The 14,138-nt window shown below is 41.7% G+C and overlaps 1 protein-coding gene across 2 annotated transcripts in view; it reads right to left on the reverse strand.

Annotated features, from left to right (window-relative positions):
* The window catches only part of sh3pxd2aa (SH3 and PX domains 2Aa), a 201,753-nt gene that overhangs the window by 177,130 nt on the left and 10,485 nt on the right, over window positions 1-14,138 (reverse strand). For both annotated transcript variants that reach the window (XM_080419673.1, XM_080419672.1), the window contains exon 2: window positions 4,206-4,286. In XM_080419673.1, the coding sequence (XP_080275799.1) occupies window positions 4,206-4,286 (81 nt within the window). The remainder of the gene's footprint in view (window positions 1-4,205; window positions 4,287-14,138) is intronic.

Consider the following 14,138-nt stretch of genomic DNA (forward strand, 5'->3'; position numbering starts at 1 on the left):
ATTATTGCCTAGTGGTTGTTTTTATTCAGGAAGTATCAAAGCGCTCATAGCAGCATCAAGGAACCTCGCAAAGCTAGTCGTGTGTGTGTTGAAGTGCTAGTGGTGATATATTACCATGTGCTTTAAAGGGAAGCACATTCCCAAGAAATACAAACTTTCTTGCAATAGAACTCATCAATCAGCAGCTATTCTAAGCAGTGTTGCCATGTCTGCTCGTTTTCTTGTAAAGTCATTTGTAAATATTGGTAGTTGCGGGTTGCATTTTTTTGGGCCTGATTTTAAAGTGTATAGTTACTTATTTTGGGCTTGCTTCTAAATGTTGTTTAAAGCATTGGTTCCCAAACATTTTCATGTCTAGGACTCCCAAATTAATTAATTTGTCCACGGACCCCCCCAAAGTTGCTTATAATAGGCAGACTTGGCAACACTGAAGAGGAGCGCTAAAGTGTGCCTTTACCATAGAAATGCATGACACACAGGCTGTGCCAGCACAAAAAACACATTCTGCGGACACAGCCCCTAATGCTTCATTTAGAACGCTTATCGGAGCCATCTGAGCAGCCATCAGTTGGGTGAAGTGGTGTAAGCACTTTCCCCTGTCCCCCCGGGGACCAGTAAAATACTCCCTTACTCCCAAATCTTTTATTATGGGGGTCTCTGGCTCACATTTCTTCTCAGATGGGGGTTCGCAGCCAAAAACACATCAATTTGGGGGTCCTTGACATGAAAATGTTTGATAACCACCGTCTTTGACAACCCAATAAACCGTGGTCCATGTCGGGATGAACTTTGGCCTCCTCACCATCCTGCAAAGCCGACAAAATCAATCTGGCCACTGCTGACTGGGAGGGATTCTTCGCCGAGCCGTCCACAACCCATTAACCATCATTATTTCCTCCCCAGGCCACTTGAAACCTGGGATTGTGTGCAAGACACTGAACATTAACCACTTACACTCTATATAGACGACGTTTGTTGAGCGGTGTTCCCCAGGGTTCTATACTAGGCCCCCTACTTTAATATAGAAAAATAAGTTTAATGTTGTGAAAATATTCACCTATAATGACATGCCCCAACATTTGCTCTGGTCCATAGCGTTAACGACTTCTCTCTAATACTATAGCATTTTTCCTATTTACAGATCTGTAGGTGGCGGGAGTGAATCAAAGTATTTTATGCTATGGCAAAAAAAAAAGTAGATTTCATTTTACACAAGAATGTGCGGTGCTGAGAGGCTTCCCACCGCGGAGAATAGGATTTCAACACCACAAAACCGGCTTTATTTCAGTGAACGTAGCAAAATGATATTCTTTATTTTACTACAGTTTAGGCATCGGTCGACATCGAAAACCTTATCATTGAGGAGATACAAAGTCCCTCACCTAGCGTTAGAGAGAACTCAACTCGCTAATCGGGATGCCAGGTTGAGGTCCCGAGGCCAATTCAAAAAATGCCTTCTAAAACTTTCAGAAAAAATGTAATAAAAAATAAGGTTGCAACATCTAAAAGGACACAGATGTTGTACCGGATTGAAAGGTATAAAAGACGTATTAGTAGGTTACAACAGGTCCCACAACAAGTGGGTATGGAAGAAGGCACTTCCATATGCACAACTTCTCCAGCAATGGGGAGCCGAGATACTTTGATACAAAGTTCACAGGTTTATTATTCTACTATTATACATATATCGTCGCTGTCGTATGTCCAAACTGTTCCTTTTCAGCAGTGGTGGAAAAAGTACTAAAATGTTTTACTTAAGTAAAAGTATCAATACTGCAGTGTAGAAGTACTCCGTTACAAGTAAAAGTCCGGAATTCAAAATTTACTTGAGTAAAAGTACAAAAGTATTGGTACCAAAATGTACTTAAAGTACCAAAAGTAAAAGTACTAAAATGTTTGAAAATAGCAGATCTACAAGCTCACAACGCGTCGCGACGCGTTGTGAGCCTGTAGATCGGCTATTTTCAAATAGCCTAGGTATAAAATAGGGATACAGTGGTTAATGTATATTTTATAATGTAATAATCTGCAAAGTAACTAGTAAGTAACATTTTCAAATAATTGTAGTGGAGTAAAAGTACAATATTTGTCTCTGAGATGTAGTGGAGTAGAAGTAAAAGTATTGGAAATTGGAAATACTCAAGTAAAGTACAAATACCTAAAAAATGTACTTAAGTACAGTACTTAAGTAAATGTACTTAGTTACTTTCCACCACTGCTTTTCAGTGTTCAAATTCAAAAACTGCAAAAGTAGCAGATCTACAAGCTCAAAACGCGTCGCTTTGCGCCGCGTGGAGATAAGAGGTTTCTTCCCGACAAGAACGCTATATACTATTCTACATCTTTTATTCCACGTTGGGAGTAATCAGTAGCAGGGGGGGAGTCTATGTTCCATTGCACCCTGCCTGTGTGTTTATCAATGGGACCTTTCAGAGAGGAACTTTGCTCCACTGATTGAAATATCATTTCCTGTGGGACCGGCACACTGAGCCTATTGAGATGTCCCCCCCATAACACTCTCACTACTATGGCTCTTTCATATTTACTGGGATGACCCAGAGACCTCGGGTGCAAGTATACATATGGTATCGGCTTACGCTGGGCTACGGGGTGCAGGGGGCATCCATATACTCTGTGTGCGCACACACACACACACACATTGTGGAACACATGGACATGGCACACAGAGAAATTATCTGTATAGAGATCACGGTGGAAGAGAGAACTTTACATAAACATGAGTGCACACTGCACACGCGCACACACACACACACACACACACACACACACACACACACACACACACACACACACACACACACACACACACACACACACACACACACACACACACACACACACACACACACACACACACACACACACACACACACACACACACACACACACTCCCTCTCAGCATGGAGTGGTCCACCTCAAGAACATATAGGGCAGGGTTTTCACTCAAACTTGAGCCCCCCGTTCCAAAATAAATAAAAAGGGCCTGAAGAGACGCCTTGACATCTTAAAACATAAAGACTAAAGTATTATGGCCAAGCCAGCAAGCACCCCCATGCCCCCACCCCACACACACACCAAATGTAAGACTATATTGTCTCTGTCGGGTGGAAACCTCATATGTCCAAAACTGTGACTTTTCAGGATTCAAATTCAAAAATAGTAGATCGACAAGCTCGAAACGTGTCGCTTCGCGCCACGCTTCGAGCTTTTAGATCTGCTGCTTTTGATGCTATTATGTGACGCTGTAGTGTGATCAAGTAGGACGTCAACTACAGAAAAACACACAAAAAGTTAGAATATGGACATAAGAGGTTCCTGCCCCGACAGCGACAATATTTTCTGTTTGAACAAGCCACCAATCACCAAGGCTGTACTCCAGAGTCCCACTATAAAGCATGCTACATTAAAATTGACTTCCATGTGGATTTCTTGCTTGTACTCGTAAAAAAAAAAAGGAGCCTGTCAGCTCGCCTGACGTTTTGGGGGCAAGTCAGAGAGATGAGATGAGAGGGAGAGAGAAATAGAAGGAGGGGGGGGGGGTCTGGATAGGGGGTGGGGGGGGAGAGAGAGGGAGCTGGAGAGACAGCGGAGAGAGAGAGAGAGAGAGAGAGAGATGCAGTGCATTGCTGCATCTCCGCTCTCTCTCTCTCTCTCTCTGAAGGTTGATTTATACTTTTGCGCACCGAAAACAGCAGATCTACAAGCCACGCGTCACGTTGCGCCGCTAGCAGCGCCCCGTGCTTGAGGATCCGCGACTGCAAGTATAACGGGGGGCCTTTGAGGCTTGAGGGATACAAACCATGATGTCTCTCCCGCTCGCCCCGACCAATTACCACGAGCGCACACATTGATTCACGGGAGGCGACGAGGTGTGCAAAACGCCAGGCGGGAGACAAGCCAAGTAATAGCGGACAGTCACAAGGCCGCCCACGTTCATCGTCTACCGGGGAAACAATGCCGGGGAACGCGAATTGCAGTCTTGACACATGAACAGCGTCCCAGTAATAGAATTATTAAACATTTCAATGAAACCCAAGAGCCGTGTAGAGCGCCCACACACACACACACACGGCCAGTTTCAGTTTAACTGAGAGTGCTATTACACTCTTTCTTTACACTCTCTGCGTTTAAATGAACGCCGAGGATGTGTGCGCGTGCGAAGTACATGACAGACAGGAGATTACCTGAAGGTCAAAGAATTTGCTGTATCTTCTGTAGATGATGTGGGAGGTGTTGTCAGAGTATGTCACATTGATGAGATATACCTGCCAAGAGAGGAGACAGAGAGGTAAACAATAGTAAAAGGCTGCATTGTGTTCTGTACATACAATACATATCTGTACGAGTAAACAATTATGACGTATTGAGGCAGGGTATTTGACAGAATCAACATTAGTGTTTAGTGTCAATAAATGATGCACTGAAACAGTCACCTTCACTGGCTATCTAATATTTTATTTAAAACATAAACACACACATAACAAATAGAACAATTTCTAAATGACTCAAAGCATCTTTTTCTGCAATCTGCATTATGTTCAATAAAAAAAGAATATCGACCGACATGGATTTTTTTTCATATTTCACCAAGTATTATGTTCACTTATATGTATTAATAGGTGAACATTTATTGCATGCAGGAACACGCACGCACAGACACGCGCTCCAGAATTCAGTGACATGAAGTCATATACATCTGCCAACACCTATTATTATGTAAATAACAATACGGTCATCGTATTGCCCTCATATTCCCCTTTCGTCAACAGCAGCCCTGGACTGCAGCCCTGCATGAGATGCATGACACGACTAGGGCTGTCATTATGACATTTTACGTGACGATTAATGGTCACACTAACGCTTTAATTGTGTTTCTGTCGTTGAACATTATTAGAACATTATGAATTAAAACTACATTTCTGTTTGGCCTTTTAGGCTTAGTAAACAAAAGTTGCACAGGGCAGATATGACAAATAACAAACATGTACTTAAAAAAAAGAAAAAACATTAATAGTGGAAATAGCCGATCTACAAGCTCAAAACTTAAAATGTTTGAAAATATATGATTTTTTAACATGGAAACGATTATGACAAAAATAATTGCGATTATCTCAAATAATTGTGATTAGGCGATTATGTAATAATTGTGATAGGCCTAGACACGACTGGGATAGTGACCATTCATCCCAGGAGGGCTGGGGACTGATGTCACTATCATATGTAATCTAGAGCAGTGGTTCTCAAAGTGGGGTCCGGGGACCCCAAGGGGTCCTTGGGGGGTCCTTGGGGAGGGGTTCCAGGGGGTCCCCAGCAAAAGTAGATAACATAGCGTCAAAATCATTTTAACCACTTGTTCCATTTTATTAGCTATTAAAAAATAGCAGAAATACAAGCTTGCTCAAATGAAGAGGCCATTTTAGCCATTTGGGGGTAGGGGGAGAATAAATGACACTTGACTGATATTTCATGTAAGCTATTTTTCCAAATCTTCAGGAGAAAAAGCCACAAAAGAATGACCCACATTTGGCTTCATCTTCATTGTTACGGGCCCCCCGTGTTGATAAACAACAGCCTACAGGAAAACGTGTTTACATTAATGGCCTTCATATATATTTCAGTCCCAGCAAGCGCATCAAATCTGTTTACATCTGACGTGTACTCAATACAGGACTAAATGCCACTGACAAAAACAGCAATTGTCAACTGATTTACAATCAAACTGTTGCTGTCGACCGGCCCAGACCTTTCCAGCTAAGTGGCTCTACTCCGACACCGACGGGGGCAATAGAGATCTGTTCAGCGTCAATCTGACACCAACACAGGAGCAATTCACTTCACATTATGTAGCCCACACTGGTTCTCAAAAATGGGGGTCTGGGGATCCTCAGGGGTCCTTGAGGGGGTTCCAGGGGGTCCCCAGCTAAATGAGTTAATATAGCGTATAGTTAATAACAATTATTTTAAAAACTTTATCCATTTATACATTGGCTATTGAAAAATAGCAGATCTTAACTGCAATTTTTTTAAATTTTTGAAAAATATCGAAACGGTTTGGAAAATGTTGAATCATTTTGATAATGTTAACGTATGTTAATGTAAAACATAAATCTTCTCTTCTGGGGGATCCTAGCTAAACCTGTTCAGATGGGGGTCCACGGTCAAATATACAGTATACAAGTTTGACATGAAAAAGTATGAGAACCACTGATGTAGCCCACACTGGTTCTCAATGTGGGGTCTGGGGACCCCCACTGGTCCCTGAGGGCGGTTCCAAGGGTGTTCCCAGCTAAATGATTGATAGTTAGGATGTCGTTTACATGAACACGGGGCCCCCCCGCCAAAAAAAAGAAATGGCGTCTCGGAGGGACGATGATTTACGATTCTGTCCCTATCGATTCATAACTCGGACGGTGCTGAGTCGGCTGAAGGTGACTTCGCAACGCTCGGCACGGCAGTCATGCCGAGCTAAAGTCTCCTTCAGGCGGCGCGCCTCCGTCGGTGAAAGCGAGTGAACCTTTTTCAATCTGACTGGTTTTCCAATCATACTGTGCCATATATACAGTATATATATATATGGCTTGGGTTCAGATAAGGTTCACAGAACCTAATTTGGGCCCTGCTCAGGAGGTCGTGCTAATCTGAGAGCTCAATTTCTTCCTCCAAAAAACGCAAACAGCTATATTTTCACTTGATGAGTTTTTTTAATTTATTTTTTATGAGGTACTTCTCCCTTCAGGGGGGCTTTTGGTTATAATGGAAAAAATAAACAAAATTTAAAAAATAACATCACATAACTTTTTGGGTTCTGTAAAATTTCAGGTTTTTGGAAGGTTCTGCGTTAACCCCTTCTGGTCAAAAAGACTAATTTGACCCCCCTCATGAGCAGTGTGGAGCAGAGAGCACAGGATGAATGAGGCTGAAGTGAAAGACGGTGGCGTAAGACGGTCGGCGGCTTGAAACAATAGAGCTCCCACAACAAAGTGCAGGGTTCAATGCCTTGTTGGTGCTGGAGGGAGCCCAGCTATTGTTGGCAAGAAGCCACTTGCGCCATACTGCACTGCATGTTTGTCGACTCCCACAGAAACACTCATACACCACAATACCGCCATACAAGAGCAAGAGAGGAGCATAGATTAGGGCATTACGCTACACTGACAATGTGTGCATGACGTGGTAAGGCTGCCACACATGTGACATCAATCGTTCTCTTTGACATCCACTGATGCTTCTAAAACTGTGGTCCCAGGGGTGCTTGAGAGTTCAAAAACGTCTCGATGTCTGTGTGGCCAACAGTAGGGTCAATTAACCAGAAATATATCTAAACCTATATTTAGGACCAATAACCGACTTGATCTAGGTCTATCGAATAATTGAGATGCAGGTGTTTATTTGTTTTTTTCCTTATATATCAACAAATCAACACAAACAATTGAATATGTTTTTATCACTGATTACATTGATCAGCCTGATGAAACCACTTAACCCTGTATTATAGTTTGTTGTACAATGTACCATGTAAATAAATCGTGAAAATATCTAGAAGCTCACAATGCGTCGTAATGCGACACGTCATGAGCTTGTATATCTTCCATTTTCACTTTTTAACACATTCCCTGCCATTGACGGAGATCTCCGTCATTTCAAATCCACCCGTTTACCACCATTGACGGAGATCTCAGTCATTAAAAAAAATAAAAATAAGGAAAAACGTCCAGAACCCAAGATAACGAAGATTTACTGCTCCATTCACTTCCTGGTTAACTTATTACTTTAAAATCCTGTATATCGGCTCCTGTGTTTTACTATGATTTTTGGCCAAGCATGCTATTTTCAACTGGGTAAAACAAGAGAACTGGAGGTCACAATGACATTTTTTTTCCTGGAAATATTCTGTGGTTCTTGAAAAATGTGTCAGAATGCTTAAAAATGCTGGGAGAAGCTACCTGCCAATAGTAGAATACCCCTGCCAGTGAATGTGTTGAAATAAGCGCTTACTAATCGTAATCGAGGCAAAAGTTTGAAAGCATTGTGATATTAATTTGAAGTCATATCGCCCAGCGCTACTGATGGGTTCATCACATCTCAATGTCTGTGCGGGCAACAGTCACCAACATTTCCAAGTTTCTTCTTGGACTGTAACAGCGCAGCAAGCCATCAAAAACTCATAACTGCATAGCGGGTCTCTCGTTTCACTGCTTCATGTTGCCAGAGCACCGCTGGGAGTTGAAGAGTTGAAGAGGATTGAAGAGTAAAATAAACTGGTGGGAAAATGTGTCCGTCGTGTCTGTCAAACATGTCAGCCCACACTGACAGCTTCTGGTAGAGTGAACAACACAGGGCAGTGTGAGTGATAGTGTTTGGTAAAAACGACAAAGCTATATTCTGATAGCTGTGGTATGTATGTTCAGTAACAGGGTCTCCCTGTCTCCCCAACTCTTTAATAAACAGAAAATAGTTTTTTTCAGGTGGGTTGCCAATTGCAATCAATCAGGAGAAAATACCCATTTATCAGCTTCAGTGTTCCAGTTCCAATTTTGTCTGCTCCTTTCTTTGTGTCATCACTTCCAATTGCACTGGTTTATTCTGTATCCTATATGATTTCTCTCTCCTGATTGGATAAAACTGGTATCCCAACCTTAAAATGGTCTGTTCACTAAAAACCCGGAGGGAGACAGACCCCTGTCACTGAACAAACACTCCATAGCAATGATTACATTCAGAATGTAGAGCTATTCAACACCTTTGTTTTAACAAAAACAATATCACTTACTGCACTTACTTCAATCCACAAACACCACTCATACCTCCACGTCGTTAGCGCATAGATAGCGCATACCAGTCCTCACGGATACACTCATCTAACTGACACGATATGCCCCCAAGTGGCTGGAGGGGCTTCCCCAACACATGTCAAAGCGTGTGTGCGCGCGCCTGTGTGTTTGTGTGTGTACACTGATACACATTCAGTGAACAGATCAGCGCGGAGGCTCCCTACAACTGGGTGTGTGCGTTCTATAACCGCCTCTTGACCTGAATGGTATGCTGCATGCCAGTGCATGGGGTATCACAGCCCCATCATGCCTCCCTCCCTCCCTCCCTCCCTCCATCCCTCCCGCCTGCCACTTAATTTGACCGTGGAGCAAAACCTCAGTGAGGCTGAGGGGGACGTGATGAGAGCCGTGCAGCCTGGAAGATGTCGTGGACTGACTGACTGACTCTGTGTGAAAGCGGTGGTGGAAAGTAACTTGTACATTTACTACAAGTACTGTACTTAAGTGCATCTTTGAGGTACTTTTACTTTATATGACTATGTCCATTCTATAGGCCTACTATCTACTCCACTACGTCATGTCCGTTTGCTATTTGAAAACTTTAGTTACTTTGCCGATTTGTATTATTAATACAAAACCCCTACTCAATACTTAAGCTATTCGAAAAGAGCCCCCATCTACAAGCTCGTCGATATATCTTCACAGAATGTGAAGTCGATTTTGATGCCAGTACTTTTGTACTTTAACTCAAGCAAAAGAACGCAGGACTTTTACTTATTACAGAGTATTTTTTACATTGTGATATTGCTACTTTTTACTTAAGAAACAAACGGGAGTACATCTTCCGCCACTGCCCAGAAGAAGGCAGACGGGTTAGGCTATGTTGATGGCAACCACAGTGGAAAGCACAACCATGAACAGACAAGCCCAACGCCCAAAATATCAAGCTTAAACCTAATGCCCTCCCAATACCTAAAATAGCCTGTATTCACTCAACACACACATTACGACAGTTAAGAGACCGTTGGCTTTGACTTGAACCCCATAGCATTCCTATTCTGGGGATGAACATTCGGCAAAAATAGCTGATCTACAAGCGTGAGATTGCGAAGAGATTTGGTGGAGAGGGAAATACTAGCTGATCCCATCTAGTATAGAACCCTGGGGGACCCGGGTCAGCTAGGTATATATAGGGTTTAAGTGGTTAAACTGAATAAGATTGTGCTATGTAATATCTCTTTACCCAGGAGATATTACTGCAAAACAACCTGAATATTCTCTCTGATATACTTTGTGGTTGCATCTGTAAATCCATGTCTTCAGACAACTGGAAAGATTCTATGTCTGGTCTTTTCTTTCTGAATGACAGTCAAATATTCTGCTAATGATAAATAGGCTGACATGTTAGTGTGCGAATCAGAGCTCAAGTGCATGGCGTTGTGAATATTGAATACAGCCAAAATGGTCTACACGGGGAACCAAGAAATGAGTGATAAAATATCAGAATTTGGGGGGGAAATCATGTCATCTAGTTAATATAATTCCACATAATAATATGTCCGTGAGGAAGCCGTCTTAGCTAGTGACAACCATAACGTGAACATTTCCCCTTGAACATATCTTTAGTTTGGGTGGGAATTCAGATAATTCTGTAACATGGATATCAAGATTGATTTCACCACACAGTTCTTGCGTGCTATATTTGTCCTGCAAACATGTGTGGGCTAGTGAAACATTGCAAAGCAAAAAACAAATATCAGTATTTACCAATGATAACGCCTGGTAATAAAAGTAGCTCAAGTGTTTATAGTTCCTCTCCATTCAAATCATAACCTGATTAATTGTTTCCTTCCTGATGCGTCCCCTGCCCAGTGGCTGGCTGTTAAGGCCTATACTGTATCTACATTTAGAAACAGGAAGGTGTTAAAGACCAAACTGGGTGTGGGGGGGCTTTGGAAACAATGTAGGATGAATCATAATTCATTGTAGTTGACTGTCAAATGCAAGTATAGGGTCATATAGATACACTACTTAAATAAACTATTGTATGCATCATGCAGCTGTAATAACATTCAACATCTACAATTATAATACAAGTAACAATTTAATGTTCCTTGAGAATCATATCATACCGACGAAAACAATATCACAACCCTGCCATTTTCACACTTTAAGGTGTGAAAACACATGATCCTTTCTGTGCATATACAGTATTCTATAAATAGAGGACCTACAGTATGAAACCAATTCAAAAGCCACTCACAATTAAGCCACCATGTAATTTCAACGCATCTGCATTAATACTGAGAGCTATCTTTTCATTCTAAATTATATGTCATTCCTCAGTCTTTTGACTATGTTAGCTTTCTTTCCAGTGCAGTCCAAAATATAATCTGTTCGAAAAAGAGGGAACACGTGTGACTAACAATAAATGGTTCCAACAACCCTTTGAAGAGTTTCATGTCCCAGATAGCTAGCTACAAAGAACCTTTATACACATCCAGACCCTGGGGTGGATGCGAGACTTGGCAATAAAAAACTGTTAAGACGTTGCAAAGAAGAGAGAGAAACGTAAATGTGTGTAATGGAAGAAATGATAGTTCTGATTGTATCGCGTTCTACTGAGACGACTGTGAACACAACAAGCATTTTAAAAGTTTACAGCTCAATTCTATCACCCCTCCTAAAAGTGCCTGTTTCACTAATACTACGAATGCTAACCGATTCATGTAAATGAATTAATTACAAAAATATTGGTAATCTAAGAATAAAGAAGAACTTACAGTACAAGGAGAAAGCCGGGTTCCCAGTTGCAAAGGTTTTTTTTGAGTGAGGAGGGCTAAGGGAGCAGAATGCTTGGTGGAGCACAGAATGTGGGCCTAGCCACTAAATGCCCTGAACCCCGCCTAAAAACCTATATTTAAACTAACATATAAAACAGACGCACATCATATGTTAAACCCGGCGGGCTTTTATATGGAAATGCAATTGACGACAAGAAAACTCAGGGGTTGGAACTAATATTCCAGCAGGTCTGGCTTTTCGACATCTATCGAGGCTGAACACATTGCCCCATCAACTATAGTTATTTACTGTATATTAAAGTCCAAGTATGTTCTGAGTTGTCCAATCAAAAGTTCACTGGGGCAGAATTATAGCATCGATGCCAATTCCATTCAAAGGCTCTGGCATTGAACTTGTGGAAAACCCCCTTGAAGACAAGAGTTTGTGTAGCCATTGCCAAAATGGTGTCCTTCTTTTGTAGACTGTGACCCTCCGTCTTTCCTTAACTCTGCACAGTCAAAATAATGTTAACATTCATTTATCCATTTGTAACTCTGAGAGTGTATACAAATCTAACCAAATGGACCCTCCCGGGTCCATTTGGTTAGATTTGTACACTCTCAGAGTTAAATGAACACTCTGCGTTTTTCAGTGTGTTCACTTACAGTTTGGCACAGCACAACCATTGGGTTCACCTGTATGTCATATAGACAGAAAGTACAGGTCAGGTCTGCTGACGGAAAGTGTAGATTCAGCACACTGCTTTTCCTGTGCTGCCCATGTACTGTATATACATGCATACGAGTGTGTGACATATATATATATATATATATATATATATATATATATATATATATATATATATATATATATATATATACATACATTGTGAGGGGTTTAGGGGCTATATTTCGGTGTGACATGATTCTATGCTGCTACACCAGTGAATTTGTTTGTTTGTTTGTTAGTCATGATTCAGTGCATTAGTTTGTGATTTATTGCTTGTGACTTTGAGTTTGTTTACACGTTATGCATGCATCCTAATTTAATTTGAGTCCTTTCACAGAGAGAGAGATACTCGCTTCTTATGATGAAGCAGAACATTCTGAGCCTACACTATCAGAGTATGTGCCTGTAAATAGAAGGTGGTAGATTTCTCAATCAGTACAAACACTCCCATGCCAGCTACCCCCTATACCACTTTTACCTACCATGCTATTGCCCCCAGCTCATCAACCCATCAGTCCATGAGTTAAAGTGAACATGGTAGACTGGATAAAAGGGTGAGGACGATGCTGGAGATGTGGAAGGACACATAGCAGGGCCAAAACCCCTGCCTTAAATGCAACAAAAAGCACATGGGAATTTTACAACATGTTAATAAACAGGCTGTACAGGTTGTACTTGAAGCAGTTCAAGTCCAAGAACTGAGTCATAATAATAATCATACCCTTGAAACCAACCAACCGGGCAGGGTAGGTAGACGAACGTTGGTTATGAAGAAAATCACTAGGTTCCTCTTCACAGTTGACTAATATGTTCAATAGATAATACTTACAGGGTTGTTTACTAGCTTCTGAGAATACTTATCTACTGCAACCTTTCTCTGTTCAGGTCGGTATTTATCTAGAGATGTGACGTCATGCTATGACGTCAAGCTGGCATTGTGCCAAATTAGGTGATCTAATGCTTGGCGTCGTTACTCGTAACCTTGGTAACAACTTCCTTGTTGTAGATTTCAGTCAACTCATTCTGCTCCTCCTTTTTTAACAACAGTGTGCTTTTATTCAGGTGTGACACAGCCACATCAGTGTTTAGAGCCGGTGTGACTGTTCACTTCCACTCTCACACCAGAGAGATTTTGTTTCTTCCATTATTGTGTAGAAATCATCCATTCCTTCATCACTACACTAAACCCAAAGGGTGACATGGCTCTTGGATTCTCGCGTTTTAATTTTCACACTAACTAGAGGTTCTATGGTCCAGAGAGAGATATTCTCGTTGCTGTCCGGCAGAAACCAGCTAACTCCATTTTTCCGCTTTTGCATTTTTTTCCATAAATCAGTGCTATTGAACACCCTTTACGTCTGTGTGTTGATTAAAAAAATATTGAACCAATGAAAAGTATTAAAAAGTGCTTCTGACAAAACCAGCTAACTCCATTGGATCTCCACTTTTTGTTTTGTTTTTTCCATTTCCTGAAAAATGAACATTTTGGAGTTAGCTGGTTCCTGCCGGACAGCAGAGATATACTGTGTGTATATATATACATAAAAAACATTGGGCAACCCGATAGCCCAGTGGTTAAGGCACACACATACCCCATGGGCTCTAATGCCTGACAGCGAGTCCCCGGTTCGATTCCTGGCCGGCCTGACCATAATTTGCTGCATGTCACTCCCTTACTCTCTCTCCATGTATCCTGCCTCTCTCTACCCAGCTCAGGCAAATACATGATACCAACACACGTTGGCTGTGTGTGTACACTTGCATATCCATTCCTGAGCGATGTCATCGTGTATGCCGACAGCAAGCTATTGACAACAGACAGCTATATGCGCC

Source organism: Gymnoscopelus braueri (genome assembly GCF_963280865.1).
Source record: "Gymnoscopelus braueri genome assembly, chromosome: 2".
Lineage (NCBI taxonomy): Eukaryota > Metazoa > Chordata > Actinopteri > Myctophiformes > Myctophidae > Gymnoscopelus > Gymnoscopelus braueri.